The sequence below is a fragment of the Onychostruthus taczanowskii genome, unplaced genomic scaffold (assembly GCF_017590055.1).
Source record: "Onychostruthus taczanowskii isolate IOZ18803 unplaced genomic scaffold, ASM1759005v1 scaffold61, whole genome shotgun sequence".
Classification (NCBI taxonomy): Eukaryota; Metazoa; Chordata; class Aves; order Passeriformes; family Passeridae; genus Onychostruthus; species Onychostruthus taczanowskii.
The window spans coordinates 5,028,856-5,047,989 of record NW_024503790.1 but is presented as its reverse complement, the minus strand read 5'-3'; the positions used below and the strand labels follow the sequence as shown (position 1 = coordinate 5,047,989).

Here is a 19,134-nt window from a genome sequence, read left to right as displayed (position 1 = left end):
CTGCTGGAATATGTTTCTGTCTGATCCTCTATTTCTAGATGATTGAAAATAGTTCTGGAAGGGATTTTGCTGAGGCCACCTAGTCCATCCTTCTCCACGAGGCATGCTAAAGTACACTGAAACCCTTCCTGATGGATCTGTTAAGCTTGTTCTTAGAGCAGTGGAGATTGTCCAGCTGCCCTGGGTAGTTGTATTTGACTTTAGTAAACTGGGTTTTTTAATATTGTGGCTTTGTCACTGTTCTGGGAACAGAAAAAAGGGATGCAGGTGGTTGATTATTGACCTCTTCGTGCCAAGGGCCAGAAAAGTGATGGTGATACCTGGCAGGAGATGGAGAAGAATCACTCAATGCAATAATATTGAGTTTTTCTTTCTTTTCCACAGAGATCTTCCATGGAAGAGTTTAAATACAATTCTCCCATTGTTTTCAATGCAAAGACCTTCATTTAAACTTAGCAAATAATTGCCTTTTTTTTTTTTTCCTTAAACAACATTACCTAGTGGTTGTGTGTGTGGGCAGGGAGTATTTGTTTTTATTATAAAGCAATATAAATTTAACTCAGAGATCTGCTATTGAGGAAAAAGTGGATTCTCATCAGCTGCTGAGCTTTTTCAAGGCTCCAGGCTCAAATCTGCAAACTGTCAGCTCCAATTAAAGCCAATGGCTGGAGCTGTTTTTTCTCCCTCCTGGAAAGAATACAGTTCATCAAGAGCCAGAAGGAAATTTCATCATGAGCAATGAGCAATTATCTCATGGGATGTAATAAGAGAGATCCACGAGATGCCCAGTGTGAACTTTCACTTGTAATCACTTTTAATTCTCCACTGGGCACACGAGCACTAATCTCAGCAATTTGCAGCCTGAAGTTTTCCTGTGGAGTAGAAGCTGGTAGAGGGAATTTGTGCTTTTGTAGGGTTTGATTGGTGTTGATGTAGAAATGTGAATTTTGAGCATCCCTGAGCTGGGAGGAGATATTCCACCTTTCTGTGTGGGGTGGGTTAACCCTGGCAGGCAGCTCCAGTGGGACAGGGAGCAGGACTGGAAAGGTGAAATTAAGGAATTCCTCAGGTGCAAGGATTGCTTGGGGAAGGCAAAGAGACTCCAAACATTCCCCTTTTCTGTTTTTCCCCCCAGTTTTTATTGCTGAGCACCTGTGGTCACTCAGGATGCTCCCTCCCAAATTCCTGTGCACCCCCAGCCTCAGTGGGAAAACCAGGGAAGGTTTGGACTGTTCAGCCCCAGCTGAACCCCCTGTGCTGTCAGCCCTGCTTGGGTCCCAAAAGCAGAGCAGTGGAGGAAATGCAGGGAATCCCAGCCAAACCCAGTGCCCTGTGGTGTGCCACAGCTTCTGCTGGTGCCAGCCTGGGCCAGCTGCTTATTTGTGGTTTGTGCTGGTGTTTCCTAAAGGTGCTGTTTGCATTTCGGTGTTTCAAAGCAAATATTGACCGTTGTGCAATCCAATTCATGGCTTAGTCCTGCAGTTAGCAGGGAGCTGATTCATGGAAAACACTGTGCTGTGTCTCTGCTCCTGGGTGATCACTGTCACTTTCTGTTTAATTAATTTTGTTACTCACTGCTGACAAAAAGCCCTTTTTGGTCCACAGCTCTCCAGTTTGGATTTGGTGCAGATCAGTGTTACGTTTTTGGAGCAGGTTCACTTTTCTGTGCCTGTTGTCATCACAGGGGGGTTGAAATTTGAGTTAAATTGAAGGTTCAAGGCCAGCTCAGTGCAGTTTTTGTGTCCACTGCAGCTTTTGGGTCCTGGCTTACTCACACACAATGAACCCAAAATTTAAAATGTGTAACTACTCTCTGACCTTTAGGTGGGAGATCATTTATTTAGATGATTTATTCTGAGGTTGATGTCCATTTTTTAGGAAACCAGAATGCTGGAACGACAAATTTGCACAAAGCTCCTGGATATTAATAAATTTGCTGGTGCTTCCTTTAGACCTACATCCTTTAACAAGGTGAAGTAATAGATGGAAAAACAGAGTGAGAACCACTCAAATATTACTGAAAGAAACAACTCAGTGCCAGAACACAACCAGTGTAAAATAAAATGTAAAATTCAGTTTGGGCAAAACAGATCAATGGGCTGGCATTTGTAAAGGCCAAGTGTTGATTGCAGAGATAAAATGCTCGGTGGGGACTGAGCCTGGCTGGTTATTTTTAGCATTTCCTCCCTTGTGTTTCAGGATGTGCCTGTGCCTCCTCTCATGCTGGAATGACAAGATATTAATCCCTGAGCAAAGGCCTATTAATCACCTGCTTTATTCTGTTTATGTAATACAGTTAAATATACTCTGGGAGCATGTGAGGTTTGGGCCCTGGAAATGATTTCACCTCACTCAGGCTTTTATTTATTTATTTTTTTTTTATTGATTGGTTTCACCAGTGGCAGCTGCCCCATATCTGATTTTTTGATTTCATCTCAGGCTGATTGATCAGTAAAATGCCTTCATTTATCTGCTGTTGGTATTTAAGCCACAAAAGCAGCATCTGCTCCTCTCTGCCTCCCTCCCCTGTGCCAGTGATGCCATTTTGCACAATTTTAGACTAAACAAATTCCTGACTGCACAAGGAGAAGGGAAGAAAAGTGTCATTGAGGCTTTGCAGGGGAATCTCCTGGAATTCCAGGCTGGTTTGGGTTGGAAGGGACATTAAAGCCCATCCTATTCCCAGTACCCCAGGTTGCTCCCAGCCCTGTCCAACCTGGCCTTGGACATTCCAGGGATGGGGCAGCCCCAGCTTCTCTGCTGCAAGGCACTCTCCATGTGGTGGTGGGTCAAAAATACTGATTTTCTGTGTGTTTTGCTGGTTTTCTGCTCTGCTTTCATCTAATAGCAACTATATCTGTGTGAATTTCAGGGTTTTGGCATGAATGGTAATAAACTTAGCAGCTGAAAGCCTTGAGCAGAGCTATTTGATCCTGGTTGTGTTACTAAAGAACACAAAAGTATTTATTTCTGGCTTGCAGGTAGGGAGCAATACTTGATGGCGCATTGAGCTGTGAAATTTGTGTCAGGAAAGAGGGAAAACCCTGCTGAGCCTTATTTCTGTAGGGAAATGCTCACAGGAGTAGTGGAGAAAGTGCTAAAAAACAGTTTTTAATTCAATATGAGCTGGCTCAATTCAGCCAGTACACCAAAATTATGTTGATGTTTTTGATGTGAGGATATGCAAAATTAAGTCTTAAAGCTTTACAGTGTGGTAGCTGATCAATTTACACTTCTAATGACTTGGTAAGACTTTATTTAATGGCACTGGAAGAGTCACAAGAGAATGAAAAGAGTAAGAAATGGACAGTGGTGTTATTTTCAAATATTCAGTGTAATGCTGGCTGATTTGGGGGCTGATCAGTTGGTGAAATTGGGAATTTTGGAGAAGTGTGTGATTTGAAGTTACCTGAGGAAGCATCTCCTGCATGGGCAAATCTCTCTAAAGTGGAGCCATTCACCTCAAGACAATTCAAACTGCAAAACATGTGTAAAGGGAAAAAAAAAAAAAAAAAGGCTGGTTTTTTTTTCTTTTAAACACGTCCTCTGTTTACTATGCTGTTCAAATAATGTGATCACCAGGCACTGATTTTTGTCAGCTGCTTACAGCCCTGCGTTCTGTTTGCTGTGGGGCCACACCAGCAGCAACCTTTGCCTCCCACGAGGTGGAAATTGGGCTGAAATATTTGAATATTGGCAGAAAGTTACCACAGTTATTGCAGCTTAAATATTATGGGCAGAATGCTGGAGTATTTTCCCTTTTTTCCAGTTAAGTTGTAGGGGATTTCCTAAAACTGAGAGATCACATCTAGGCTGCTCTTTCCTGTGTCACAGCAGGCAAAGTCAGAATGTTAGAGAGGATTCAGAAATCTGGATTATTCCTTCATGCTTACTTGAAATTCCCATGGGAAACTGATGTTTTCTCTCTGAATTATTTCTGGCAGCCCTACCTGGAGTAATTACAGCCCAGGCAGCATCAAGGAAGGAGTATTTGCTTCAGTGAGTGAAACATCTCCACTTAGGAAGTCAATAATGCTGCTCTGGCAAGGCTCAGACCACGAGAACACTGTAATTCATCCCCTGAGGGTTTTGAACAGCTTTTTCCTCCTGTTCTGCATCTCCCCTGAGGAGGAGATGGGAGTGCAGGATGCACTTGGTGCCTTCTTGTGTGGAAAATGGAATATTCAGGTTAGGAAGGCATCCTTCTATCCAACTTAAAGAATTTTCTACAAATCCCTTTCCCACAGGGAGGGATTATCCTTCTTCATGCTGTAAGGATTTATGTTTTATGGGTTTGTGGCACAGCCTGGAATGTTCTTTGATCAATAATTGCAGGAACTGGCATTGCCTTCCCTGGAATACTGAGAGCTCCAAACCCCTGGTGGTTCATTCATTCCTGGGGAGAGGAAGAAGGCTGGGAACTGACCCTGTATCCCCACCAGTACCCTGTGGAATTTGTTACTTCCTTCCCTAAGCATGGAATTCCCCTTCCCACTGTTAGCACCCACCCCCAGTTCCCTTGGATGAAGCAGGAAGGGGTGGTGGGGTGGTTCTTTTTAGGGACAAGCCCTGTAACAATTATTGAATTGTGCTTTATTTTGCATTGTTGGATGTTCCCATTTGTTTTCTCTGCTTGACTGGTTCATAGCAGCCTTTAAATAAAAGCAGTTCTGCCTCTTAGTTGAAGCAATAAATAGTCCATTTTATTCATCTCTGATCTGGAGGGAGAGGGAAAATCTCACTAGGCTCTAAAAGATATTCTTTGATAATTCCTGCTCTCACCAAAGATAGTGAGCACTGGTGCACCTCCAGCTCAGCAATGTTACATCCACCCCCACAAAAACAAATGAAAGAGTCCCCCAGGGAGTCTTTTAGTGATGATGAGGAGGGAGGATGATGTGGAGCTCACAAGGACAGCTGGCTTTGATGCTGCTCTGGTGTGCCAGGTGTTCGGATGTCGCAGCAGTGAGGACAGCGAGAGGCTGAAGCTGCAGAGATGCTGAGGCTGAGCAGAGATCAGGCTCACTCTGCACGTTGGAAATGTGGTTTTGCATCAAACCACTCCTCCACGCATTCAAAAGGGGATGTTTGGCTGGAGGATGGGTTTATTTTTAGGGTTTGGTGGTTTCAGATGTTTTTATTTGTGGGTGGCAGCGTTGACAGCACATCGCAGGGCCCAGAGCTGCTCCTGCTGGGGGACCCTCTGTGTCGTGGCACTGGGGGAGCTTTGCTTGTGCCATCTGCATTTTTCATCCCTTGCCATCCTCCTGGGCCTTTTTTTCAATTTTTGAGAAAATCTGGGTGTTGTGGATAGCTCAGGAGGAAGAGAGAGACCCAGGGATGCCCAAGGATGCTAGAGGAGATTTTTCCTGGCTCTGCATATTAAAAGCCACATTCCTCTTCTCTGTCTTATGCTGGTGAAGAGAGAAACAAGGATTTGAGAATCTGCTTGATTTAAGAATCTGATTTAATTCAGAATTGAGGATGTGCTGCATCTGTGTGGTGTTCACCTCATTTACCCATTGTCATGGCAACAGTTGGGAAAGCTGTCCCTGTCTCACTGATCCCAGCACTAAATCTGCTGGGTTTATTGCAGGTGGAGCAACAGCCCTTCCCTGTTCCTGCTGTAGCTCGTGGATAAATAACAGGAAAAGACTGAAATTAATCTGACATTGGCCATGTTTTTGAAAAACTGCCCTTACTTGGGGAAAACAGGCAAACGTTTCTTTCAGGTTTTAAAACTTCCTGTATCCTCAAATCAAAACCAAAACTGACTTGAAGGGCAAGTGAAACTGAACAGTGCTGTATTAAGATGAGATGCATGTGAGGAGACTTCCTGAAAAATGGACTGAGATTCACTTTTATTGCTAAAATCCTGCTGCCGGTGTTTTCTTTGTCATTTATTTCAATTTTATTTACTCTGCTTGCTTGTTCCTGCTGCTGTTGTGTCTCTGTGCTTATTCTTGAGTTTGGAATCAAGGGCTGGTACTGGAATTTTGTACACTCTTTGCCCAGTTCCCTTCCCTCATGCACAGCTCTCTGCAATAAGTTTTTGGATATTGTTGCAGATGCTGATGAGCCTTGGAAGCCTGGTTAATTTTTACATCACTCCCATCAGTGCTAAAGCTGTGAGAATCTGGGAATAAAACAGATTTATCTCCTCAGCAGGTCAGGCATTTTTCTGCAGGCAGCTGATTCTGGGGTTGGAAATGTGAAGTGTGGAGTGGCCCCCCCTAAACTCGTGTTTTATTTCCAGGTGTGCTGACCATGCTGCCGCTGATCCCGCCCGTCTCCGAGACCCCTCTGGAGGAGCAGTTTTAGGGTTTGCTCTGCAGATCCATGGACCTGGACCCCCATGCCAGCATGCAGGTGGGGATGAGGGTAGTCCGTGGAGTGGACTGGAAGTGGGGCAGCCAGGACAGCGGCGAGGGCAACGTGGGCACCGTGGTGGAGATCGGCCGCACGGGCAGCCCCACCACGCCCGACAAGACCGTGGTGGTGCAGTGGGATCAGGGCAACAGAACCAACTACCGCACGGGCTTCCAGGGGGCCTACGACCTGCTGCTCTATGACAACGCCCAGATAGGTGAGCACAGCAGGGCACAGCCCCTGGCACAGCCATTCCTGCCCCCTGGCACAGCCATTCCTGCCCCCTGGCACAGCCCCGCGTGCCCGCCTGCGCAGCGCGATGCTGGGACTGATGGGCAGGGCGTTGGGTGCACAGCCATTCCTGCCCCCTGGCACAGCCATTCCTGCCCCCTGGCACAGCCATTCCTGCCCCCTGGCACAGCCATTCCTGCCCCCTGGCACAGCCATTCCTGCCCCCTGGCACAGCCATTCCTGCCCCCTGGCACAGCCATTCCTGCCCCCTGGCACACCTGCCCGAGTGCCAGCCTGCGGAGCGATGCTGGGACTGATGGGCAGGGCGTTGCTGGTTCTGTCTGTGCAGGGCTCTGCTGGAGCAGGGGCACAGCCACCTCCTGTCCCTGTCCTGTGTGCTGGGACAGCCTTTGGCACCACCTGGCCATGGCCAGGGCATTCCTGTTTCTCTCTCTGCAAAGGCTCTTCTGGAGCAGGGTCTGGGCAGGGGCACAGCCACCTCCTGTCCCTGTCCTGTGTGCTGGGACAGCCTTTGGCACCATCTGTTTCCCTCTGTGCAAAGGCTCTGCTGGAGCAGGACATGGGCAAGGGCACAGCCACTGGCACAGCCATCTCCTGCCAATGTCCCATGTGCTGGGACAGCCTTTGGCACCACTTGGCCATGGCTCGGGCATTCCTGTTTCCCTCTGTGCAAAGACTCTGCTGGAGCTGGGCATGGGCTAAGGCACAGCCACCTCCTGTTCCTGTCCCATGTGCTGGGACAGCCTTTGGCACCACCTGGCCATGGCCAGGGCATTCCTGTTTCTCTCTCTGCAAAGGCTCTTCTGGAGCAGGGTCTGGGCAGGGGCACAGCCACCTCCTGTCCCTGTCCTGTGTGCTGGGACAGCCTTTGGCACCATCTGTTTCCCTCTGTGCAAAGGCTCTGCTGGAGCAGGGCATGAGCAAAGGCACAGCCACTGGCACTGCCATCTCCTGCCAATGTCCCATGTGCTGGGACAGCCTTTGGCACCACCTGGCCATGGCCAGGGCATTCCTGTTTCTCTGTGTGCAAAGGCTCTGCTGGAGCAGGGGCACAGCCACCTCCTGTCCCTGTCCTGTGTGCTGGGACAGCCTTTGGCACCACCTGGCCATGGTCAGGGCATTCCTGTTTCTCTGTGTGCAAAGGCTCTGCTGGAAGGGTTTGGCATTCTGCAGTGCTGCAAGGGTGATTCTAAAATCTTGATTTCCCCTGGAATTTGTGTGGATCTCAAAAGTCTTTTTCTTTAAGGGTGGTTCTAAGATCCTGATTTCCCCTGGAATTTGTGTGGATCTCAAAGATCCTTTTCTAGAAGGCTTTGGCATTCTGCAATGCTGCAAGGGTGATTCTGAGATCCTGATTTCTCCTGGAATTTGTGTGGATCTCAAAGATCCTTTTCTAAAAAGGTTTGGCATTCTGCAGTGCTGGAAGGGTGGTTATGAAAACTTGGTTTCCCCTGGAATTTGTGTGGATCTGAAAGGTCCTTTTCTGGAAGGCTTTGGCATTCTGCAATGCTGCAAGGGTGATTCTGAGATGCTGATTTCCCCTGGAATTTGTGTGGATCTCAAAGATCCTTTTCTGGAAGGCTTTGGCATTCTGCAATGCTGCAAGGGTGGTTCTAAAAACTTGATTTTCCTTGGAATTCCTGTGCATCTCCCATTCCCTTTCCCTCCCCCAGGTGTCCGTCACCCCAACATCATCTGTGACTGCTGCAAGAAGCACGGCATCCGAGGCATGAGGTGGAAATGCAAAATGTGCTTTGACTACGACCTGTGCACCCAGTGCTACATGAACAACAAGCACGACCTGTCCCACTCCTTCGAGCGCTACGAGACCGCTCATTCCCAGCCGTGAGTCCTCCCCACCCTCAGCACTTTTGGGGGGCTCACTTCCACCCTGGGGCTCTGCAAAACCTGCTGTGTGCACCCCCGGGGGTGTGCAGAATAACAGTAGAACCTAACTTGTACGTGTCTGTGTGATTTGTAAAGAATTTCATGTAAATTTATTGGGTGGTGCACGATGTTTTCTGGGTTTTATTTGGGGTTTTATGACCAAAAAGGTTTGTTCTATAATTCTGATTTATGGGGCTCAGTTCCAGCCTGGGGCTCTGCAAAACCTGCTGTGTGCACCCCAGGGGTGTGCAGAATAACCTTGTAGAACCTAACTTGTACATGTGTGATTTATAGAAATTAATGTAAATATGTTAGGCAGTGTTCAATTTTTGCTGATTGGGTTGCACAACCAAAAAGGTTTGTTCTATAGAATAATTCTGATTTATGGGGCTCAGTTCCATCCTGGGGCTCTGCAAAACCTGCTGTGTGCACCCCAGGGGTGTGCAGAATAACCCAACAATAACTTAGAACCTTACTTTTACATATCTGTGTGATTTGTAAAGAATTTAATGTAAATTTATCGTGCGGTGCTCAATTTTTTGGGTTGCACGACCAAAAAGGTTTGTTTTATAGAATAATTCTGATTTTTGTGGCTCAGTTCTATCCTGGGGCTCTGCAAAACCTGCTGTGTGCACCTCAAGGGTGTGCAAAATAACAGTAGACCTAACATGTACATGTCTGTGTGATTTGTAAAGAATTTAATGTAAATTTATTGGGCCGTGCTCAATTTTTGCTGATTGGGTTTTAAAAGGTTTGTTCTGTAGAATAATTCTGATTTATGGGGCTCAGTTCCTCCTGGAACTCTCCAAAACCTGCTGTGTGCGCCCCAGGGGTTTGCAAAATAACCCAGCAATAATTTTCAACCTTACTTGTACAAGTCTATAAAGAATTTAATGTAAATTTATCGTGCGGTGCTCAATTTTTGCTGATTGGGTTTTAAAATGTTTGTTCTGTAGAATAATTCTGATTTATGGGGCTCAGTTCCTCCTGGGACTCTCCAAAACCTGCTGTGTGCATCCCAGGAGTGAGCAAAATAACCCAGCAATAATTTTCAAACTTACTTGTACATATCTGTGTGATTTAAACCCAGCAATAATTTTCAACCTTACTTGTACATATCTGTCTGATTTATAAAGAAATTCTTGTAAATATGTTGGGCGGTGCTCAATTTTTGCTGGGTTTTATTTTGGGTTTTATTTATTTTTTTAATGGGTTTTATTTTGGGTTTTATGACCAAAAAGTTTTGTTCTATAGAATAATTCTGTTTTATGGGGCTCAGTTCCACCCTGGTGCTCTCCAAAAGAGAGATATCTGTGCAAAATAACCCAGTAGAACCTAACTTGTACATGTCTGGATAATTTATAAAGAATTTTATGTAAATATATCAGGCAGTGCTCAGGTTTTGCTGATTGGCTTTTAAAAGGTTTTTTTCTACAGCAGAATGCCAGGCTTGGTTTGGTTTTATGAAACTGCTTGGAAAAAAAAAAAAAAAAAAAGGCAGCAAACAGAAATCTGCAGATTGTTTTTCTAAAGTGACAAAAGGATGATTTCTGCTCTGGTTTTTCTCTTCCTCAGCTCCCCCACAATTCAAGAATTTCTCAGACAAGTTTTGCTGTTTGCTGTTCTCAGGCTAGGGATCTTGCACTCCCAAATTGTTGATTTATTTTTGGGGTCTATTCACTGAAGAGCAGCACTTTCTCACTTACTCCTGCTCTGCACATTAACTTTTTTGGAGGTGTTTGCTGCACTGATGCCTGTGGAACAGCATCTGGAATTTTATGTTCCTCATGATTTGCCAAAACATGGGAAATCTGCTCTCCTGTCCTGAGGAAGAATTCAAAAATAGTCTCACTTTTATTTGCACCTCCTAAAGTGAGCATGAAGATGAATCATGTAATCCTCTTGCCTTCAGGAGAAGGAATAAGAAATCAGCTTATCTCTGATTTGATTTTCTTTACTTTTTTTCTTTTTTCTTTTTTTTTTTTTTTTTGCCTGTCTTTGAAATATCACTGTGCCTTGAATCCATCTGTGGAATGCCAAGTGGAATTACTGTGGTGTGGGATTTGCAGCTGCTTTTCCTGCCGTGTGGGAAGCTCTGCCTGGAGCTGATTTTGCCAAGGTGGTGCCAGCCTTGGTTGAGCCAAAATTCCTGGCAGAGGAAGGATGTTCCTGGCCAGAGAATCTCCCTTCTGAGATTTGTATTTATCCACCAGATTAGGCTGTTTCTGGAGCTTTAATATGTTAAATTTCTGGAGTGTTAATACGAGAATCCAGCCAGATCCTACTGTGAAATGAGCTTCACAATTTGGTGTATCTATAAAAACACACATCTCTATAAAAATAGACATGAGGGGTTTTTTACTCTTTCTATTAATACCAGAGTTATCTCCAAGTCAGTTACTCAGGGATGTCTGCTTGTGTCTTTTAGTTGAGCTTTAAGGTACATCATTTTACTCCCTTTGAAATTAAAAATAAAAAAGGCACTGCTGCAGAGCAGCTGTTGGATTGAGCCCTTTTCTGACCCAGAGATGGGGCAACTGAGAGGTGTTTGCAAAACTTTTATTCCATTTTCAGTCTCACGTGAAGGTTGAGACAATACAATAATTCACACCATCACAATCTGAAGTTAATTATTTCTTAATTACAATACATTCTAAGTGTTTCTTGGCCTATCAGCTTGAGCCACACAGTTCTGTAAATGCCTTAAAGTTAATAATCTAAAATTACCCCTCGTGGAATAATACATCTTTCATAGTTCTATTTCTCCAAAGAATTTAGTTTTATTTGCAAGGCCACCTTTTGAAACTTGTTTCTGGTTCCATTTCTCTCTCAGCAACGTCTGTCCCATTCCATGGCATTTCTAAGTCAGCATTTCTTATCTCAAAATTTAAATACAAATCCACACTATAAAAACCTTCTATCCAACTTGAAGAATTTTCTACAAGCAGCCCCAATTTTCTGCCCTGTGCTGGGGTTTCCTAACCCTGCAGGTGGGAAATCCTTTGGGCAGCAGGGACCTGACCTTCCCCAGGAGCACCTGGGGTGCTGTGTTTTGTAATTAAAAAATAGTCATCTTCTAATTGTAATAAATTATAACACCTGTATAATCTCACCCTTTTCATAAAACTAAAAGTTTTTAAAACACCTCTAAATTATCCCATCTCTAAGTAAAAAAAAATAGTCAAAAAATTCAAATATAAGTAAAAAAAAAAATTGTTGCCCCATGTGAGGGCCCCATCTTTGCTGTAATGCAAATGTGATTTATTGGTGCAGGGCTCTGGAGAGTGCTCTGGGTTTTTGAGGATGGAATGTCCTGGTGTGAAACAAAGGGCAGGGATCACCTTTGAACAAACCATGGAGAGATTTCTGTGGAATGAGGCAGCTCTGAGCCGTGCAGGCACTGCCTCAGGCACTGCAGCATCCTTTTCAAGAACAGAAATTTTCTGCCTATGACTCACTGGGACTATTGCTTAGATCACTCATCTCTCTTCTTTTCTTTTTTCTTATTTTTTTTTCTTCTAAATAAAGTAGAAGATAAAACCTTTGGTAGTTCCTTAAGGACAAAGAGAGAAAAATCAGAGTATTTTCTTTTTTTTCCTTCTAAGTAAAGTAGTAGATAAAACCTTTGGCAGTTCCTTAAGGACAAAGAGAGAAAAATCAGAGTATTTTCTTTTTTTTCCTTCTAAGTAAAGTAGTAGATAAAACCTTTGGCACTTCCTTAAGGACAAGGAGAGAAAATCAGAGTATTTAAAAAGTCAGTGGTGAATGCTGTGTGGATTTGGGTTTTGCTGTTGAGCCTCCTTTAGATCCCAGCTCCTTTCTCTGACAGGGAGTGGGAATCCTTTGGTCCTTCACAAATTCCTGCTGCTGCCAGAGCCTGCCTGGCTGCTGAGCCATCCCAGTCTGCAGCAGGTCACTAATCCAGGATTTAGGGGATTTAACCCCAGACAGGCCCCGCAGAGGGTTCCCAATCAGTTCTCCAAAGAGGCTTTGGAGACACCTTTACCTGAAGAGCTATTTCAGCTCTTAGAATGACCTGAGTTTGAACTTGAAGTGCTGATTTCTTTTAATTCTGCTATTTGAGGTAATCTCTTCCTGACCTCCTAATTTGTTATTTTATATTGGTCTTGTTTAGTTTGGATTTTATGGCTCTTGTGGGAGAGGCTCTCATCCTTGGCTTAAAAGGATGGAACAGCTGAGTTTTACTGAAGAGCTTTTTTCAGAGCTGTTGTATCCATTTGCTGAATATGTGCTTAGTAATTGGAAGATAAATCAGTGTCTGTGAGCAGGGCAGCAAAGCAAAGCTCATCAAGTTTCTATTAGGGCTGGAAAAGTCAGGCACATTCTGGTGACTTCTGCAAATAATCAAACTGAGACACAAAATATTAATGTTGTTCTATTCCCATGCAGCACCAACATTTTGCTTGGATCACCTGCTCAGGGCTGGGGCTGAGCTGAATTTCAGATGTGGAACAATTTACCCAGGCTGTTTTCTAGCCTTCTCTCACCAATAAATCACAACCTCAGTAGTTTTTTTTTGCACCCTGTTTTTTATTTTTTTTTTTTCCCTGGCAAACAATGGAGCTGGAGGAGCCAGCGAGCTGCACAGGGAAATGTTTTGTGTAATCAAGCACAAGAAATACAAATATTTTCTCCCATTGTGCTTTATCCTGTAGTCAAAACAGAAATTGCAGTTATTTTCATCTGTAATTCTTAAACCAGCTCTGGCTGGTGGAGTTACCAGCTGGAGTTGGAAATCAGATCCAGGAACAAGTGTGTGCTCTGATTTAGGTCTGTGCAGTGCAAACCCTTTAATAATCCAAATTCCCATCTGTGGCTCTGAGGGCTGAGCTAATCCAGCAGCTGAGTGACAACTGCTGGGTGTTTGATTTCTGGGCAATAAAGAGATGCAGGTTTATTTACATGGTAACCTCCTCAGCAGCTGGTATTTATTAACTATTTCTTTTAAACTGCAGTGGCAGTTTGAACTAAGAAATTTGAGTGAGGAATATTTGGAATCAGATTATTATTATTATTATTATTATTATGGGGGTGCAAGTCTGGATATTTGAATGGCTCCTTGGGAAGGAAGTTTGGAAAAGGTCTCCCTGTGCCCTCTGCTCTGTCAAAAAGACAAAGTTACGCTTGGGAGCTCAAAAACCCTCCCTGTGGCTGTGTTTAAAGTTAAAATTTAATTGCCTTTTCTACAAATTTACAAATTTCATGTTTTCTGAAAGGCTCAGGAGCCCCTTGGAGCACAGTTGGTTTTATGCACTCATATATCACAGAAATTGTGACAAAGGATCTCGGACAGTTTGAGCGTTTTTCTTCTTGATACAAATTAAACTCAGTCAGGAGCTGAGAGGAAAGGTTTTATTTTAACAGCTGAAACTCTTAACCTGCTTTCAGGAGGAGGAAGGTAAATTACAGAGCCAAGAACCTGTGATAAAAAGCTGGTAATAGGGGAGGGAGATAGAACATCTCATACAGCCCTTTGGGGAGCCTTAAGAGGGTTTGTTTCTCCATAAATGTATGTACAAAGATGGGGGTTTTTTTGCCCTTCTATATAATTAGTTTAAAATGTGATGACAGAACAAAACATCTCTGGAACCTGAGCAAAAAACAAAGGCTGATGATTGCAAAATAAAGGTACATTAAATTTCCCTGTGCAGTTTTCCATGCAGAGCAGTTGGTGCTGGTGAAATTCAAGTTAATACTAGCAAGTTGATCTCAGTTTTCTGGACTAATGGCAAGTTTTTGAGCTCAAGATATTCTAGTTGGCTGGATTATCCATTTTGTGAGCATGGAGCCCTCCAAGGAGGGACTTGGAAGTTAGATCACTGAGCTGCATGTTTTGCACAAGGCATTATTTATTAATTATTATTATTAGTAGTATTAGTAGTAGCAGTTTATTATTATTATTATTATTATTATTATTATTATTATTATTATTATTATTATTATTATTATTAATCTGTTAATGAATGTATGTTTTTACTTTAGGGCAAAAACCACCATGATTTGCCAGATAAATTGCCTGTGCCACCTTAAAAAACCCCAGCCATGAGCAGCAAGGTGTGTTTTCATACTGGGGCTTCCCTGGTGTAATTTGGATTATCCTGTTTCATTTTTGGAACAGGGATTGTGCTTCAGTGACATATTTTATCTTTATCTTTTCTGGAATGACATGATCAAAACTTCAAGCAGGAGAAACCTTCACTGAACCAGCTTTAGCTGGGTTGTGAGCTATATTTTATATATATATAATAATGAAGTTTGGAGGATGATAATAAGACATTTTTCACTCTGTGTGCTCAGTGGTGTTTCTGCATCATCTCAGTGCAATATTCTGCCTTTAAATGCTCTGCATGAACATTTCTGGGTGAAAAACTGTCTGCAGGAACCTTTTTAGTTCCCATTTAGTAGCCTTGGTCTGAAACCTTCCCTGCTGTGGATTTTCAGAGCAGGATTTGATCCAAATTATTTTGGGGGTTACCAAAAACCCACAGCTTTTACTGATAAATTAATGTGTTTTAAGGATACAGCTGGATTTGTCAATAAATATGCCTTGTCTGGGAAGGAAAGGATTGAAATGGAAAAAATCTGGGTAGAGGCAGTTCCTGAAATAGGTTTCTGTGATCCAAATTACTTTGGGGTTACCATAAAACCACTGATAAATTCATGTGTTATAAGGATACAGCTTGTTTTGTCATGAACTGTGTCTTGTCAAGGAAGGAAAGGATTGAAAAGGAAAAAATCTGGGTAGAGGCAGTTCCTGAGATCCAAATTACTTTGGGGGTTACCTAAAACCCACAGCTTTTACTGATAAAGACATGGCTATAAGGATATCTACATGTATGATATAAGGATACAGCTGGATTTGTCAATAAATGTGCCTTGTCTGGGAAGGAAAGGATTGAAAAGGAAAAAATCTGGGTAGAGGCAGTTCCTGAAATAGGTTTCTGTGATCCTGATCCCTCTCCAGCTCCTTGTCTTAGTCTGGTTCCTGCCTGAGCAACCAGCAGCCATCTGTCACAAGTGCCTTCCTTTATCCTCTGCTGGAAGAGTTTCAGGAGGAGCTTTGCTGGGGGGATTAGAAAACATGGAATTTCTTGCACTGAGGTCACTTTTGTCTGTAGTTCCTGCAATATCTTCGTGTTTTGGCTTTTCTGGAGGTGGATCTTTGTGTGTCCTGGCAGGGATGTGGGTTTGTGTCTCCCACAAGGGGAAAATCTGGTTTAGAGCTGTGCCTTTATGAAGGGATTAATGTGATATTTATGGGCTGCCACCTTGCAGGGTAACCATCCCTTCTGCTTCCCAGTCCCCTTAATTGTGTTTATTTCTTCAGATAAGAACTTTCTGCAGCAGAAAAATCTTACCAAACACATCAGCCAAGCGTGGTGTGAAGGAGCTTTGGCTTGCTGCTGCAGATTTAAAGTAGTTTTTGTTTGAATTTCTCCAGATCAGTGGATTTGGATTTCCCATCCCTCTCTTTAAAGCAGCTGTTCCAGATGCTGCAGCAGAGATCTCAGGGATGTCAAAACCCAAATCAGCACCTCAGAGAAGCTTGAGCAGGCAGAACATCCCCAGGGAGTGGTTCTCCATGCTGGAGAGAGCCATAACTTCATTCTGTACATTTCTGGGCTCTGCAGTAATTTAATATCCTTGGAATTTGTAGGGCAGAAATGGCTGCAGACTTGTGCTGTCATAATTAAATTTGTTATTAAAGGCAGTACCGCAGGGATTAAATTTATCTCAGGGGTATTTTTGCATCACACTGGGTAACTTTGGTTGTTAGCCAATATTTGGAGCAAAACATTGAATTAGATGAAAACCTTGATAAGAATCTTTGGCTCAGGAGATGTGGTGCTTGCATCACTCCTCGGTGATGGGTGGTTTAAGGCAGGGTCAGAATTTTGGTGAGGCTGGGCAAGGAGGGCACTTCTGCTGGGTGGCCCCAGAATTTCAGCAGGACAGGAGATGGAGCTTCTTACAATTTCCTTCTTTGAGGAAACTCAGCTTTCTAAATGGATCAGCTTTGTTTTTTTGGTCTCCATCCACAAATTTCAGAGGAGGTGGCAGGTTAATGTGAGAGTGTTGAGCTGGGGAATGACTACTGTTACATGATGATCCAAAAAGGGAACTTCTGCTAAGAATAGAATGAGGGGTGGATATTTTGCTATTTAAACATCTTAAGCTCAGCTTGGTGCTTTATTTTACTATCAGTAAGAATCTTTGCATTGAATCCCATCCCTTGTGAGAGAAGGCTTTGGAAGACAGAATTTTATTTTTATCACTTTGTCTCAGGGCTCGGCTCAGACATCTTTGATAAATTATTAGAAAAACATTGAACAAAATGCAGTGAAAACATCTAGGATGTTTCAGAGGCTGTACCCAAATCCATGCTGGTTTTATCAGTGCCCGATAGTGCAATAAAATGAACGTTGAGCAGTGGCTCTTTGTAGCTGAGCTTTTCCCTCCACTGTCATTGTCTTCTTTCTTAACAATATCCAGCCTTGATGGTGCTTAAACCAGTCAAAATCTCAACCCTCCAAGTACAGAGCCTTCATTTTCCTCCTGCTGAGCTCCAGCCTGGGTAATTAATGAATATTAATTATTAGTCATTATAAGAGCAAGGCATAAATAGTCCCTCCTTCCTCTTTTGAAACACACAGGGTTGTAAACCACAGGTGGCAGATCTGCTAACAGGTTAAGAAAAGTAAAAGACTTAAGCATTTGCTGGATAAGTAAACACTAAGTTCAAGCATAAGCTTTTCATCCTCCTGAGTCTCCACCTTTCCTCTGGAGGTATTAGATGGAAAAGAAATGCAGTGCTCTGAGGTCAGCCCTACCCCCAGGAAGCTTCCCCTCCCCTCGCCCTGAGCAGCAGCTGCTGAACTTGGGCTGCCCTGTCTGGGCTGGGACTTGCCAAGAGCCTGTCTGGCTGCAGGGGCATGGATTGGGGCACCTAGAAAAGGGATTGCAGCCTGGCTGAGCAGCCAGGCAGGTCCCCGTGGATTTTTTGGTGACTGATGAGAAGGCTTTGTGGCAGCCTGGGGTCAGCAGAGAGGCTGCTGTGACATTATGGGAATTGGGAGCTGCTTTAACAGGACATCAGACCCCCTGTTCACCATCACGTAGGTACCTTGCTGCTTTTCCCTGCAGCTGGGGGGTCTCTGCTGGGGCTGTGGGGTGCAGGGCAGGTCTGGGAGAGCCTGGGATGCTCCAGGCACAGCCCTGCTGCTCTGAGCTGCTCTCATTCTCTGGATCAGAGTCAGATTCCCTGATTCTCTGATTCTGATTCAGATTCTCTGATTCTCTGAATCAAATTCAGATTCTCTGATTCGCAGATTCAGATTCTCTGATTCTCTGATTCATATTCAGATTCTCTGATTTTCTGCTTGCAGAACTTGCTGAGCTCCAGGAATGCCACAGCCCTGCTGGTCTGAGCTGCTCTGATTCTCTGAATCAGATTCAGATTCTCTGATTCTCTGATTTTCTGAATCAGATTCAGAGTCTCTGATTCAGATTCTCTGTTTCCCTGATTGCAGAACATGCTGAGCTCCATGAATTCCACAGCCCTGCTGCTCTGATTCTCTGAATCAGATTCAGATTCTCTGGTTCTCTGAATCAGATTCAGATTCCCTGATTCTCTGAGTCAGATTCAGATTTTCTGATTCTCTAATTCATGCTCAAATTCTCTGATTCTCTGATTGCAGAACATGCTGAGCTCCATGAATGCCACAGCCCTGCGCAGTGCTCTGAACTGCTCTGATTCTCTGAATCAGATTCTGGTTCTCTGATTCTCTGGATCACATTCAGATTCTCTGATTCTCTGGATCACATTCAGATTCTCTGATTCTCTGGATCACATTCAGATTCTCTGATTCTCTGAATCTCATTGCGCCATCAATGCCTCCCAACCTGCTGAGCTCCATCTGCTCAAATTCTCTGATTCTCTGATTGCAGAACATGCTGAGCTCCATGAATGCCACAGCCCTGCGCAGTGCTCTGAACTGCTCTGATTCTCTGAATCAGATTCTGGTTCTCTGATTCTCTGGATCACATTCAGATTCTCTGATTCTCTGGATCACATTCAGATTCTCTGATTCTCTGGATCACATTCAGATTCTCTGATTCTCTGAATCTGATTCAGATTCTCTGATTGCAGAACCTGCTGAGCTCCATCAATGCCTCCCTGCATGGTCCCCCCAGAAATGTCCCTCACCCTAAAGTCAAGGGTGGTCCTAGTGGGACAGCCCTCAGCTGGAGCAGAGCTTTGGCACTTCTGTAACAACAAATTCATTTGTTCCTCTGATTTTGTTTTTGCAGGGTCCTCGTGAGCCCTCGCCAGAATCTGACTCGCATCACGTTAAAAGGGACTTTCCAGGGGGCTAAAGTGGTCCGTGGGCCTGACTGGGAGTGGGGTAACCAGGATGGTAAGCTGCTTTTGGAAAGTCCTGTAGAACACCATTTGGTTTTTTTATATATATATAAAATATCAATAATTTCAATATTTAATATTTTAAATTTTTTTATTTTATATATATATTAATTTTAATCTATGTTTTTATTTTATATTTTATTCCTATTTATAGATTTATCTATTTTAAAAATATGTAGCTA

The 19,134-nt window shown here is 43.7% G+C and overlaps 1 protein-coding gene across 2 annotated transcripts in view; it reads left to right on the top strand.

Annotated features, from left to right (window-relative positions):
- The window catches only part of MIB2 (MIB E3 ubiquitin protein ligase 2), a 44,899-nt gene that overhangs the window by 4,491 nt on the left and 21,274 nt on the right, over nucleotides 1–19,134 (top strand). For both annotated transcript variants that reach the window (XM_041419600.1, XM_041419599.1), the window contains exons 2-4: nucleotides 6,257–6,586; nucleotides 8,295–8,466; nucleotides 18,841–18,947. In XM_041419600.1, the coding sequence (XP_041275534.1) occupies nucleotides 6,340–6,586; nucleotides 8,295–8,466; nucleotides 18,841–18,947 (526 nt within the window). In that variant the 5' untranslated portion in view covers nucleotides 6,257–6,339. The remainder of the gene's footprint in view (nucleotides 1–6,256; nucleotides 6,587–8,294; nucleotides 8,467–18,840; nucleotides 18,948–19,134) is intronic.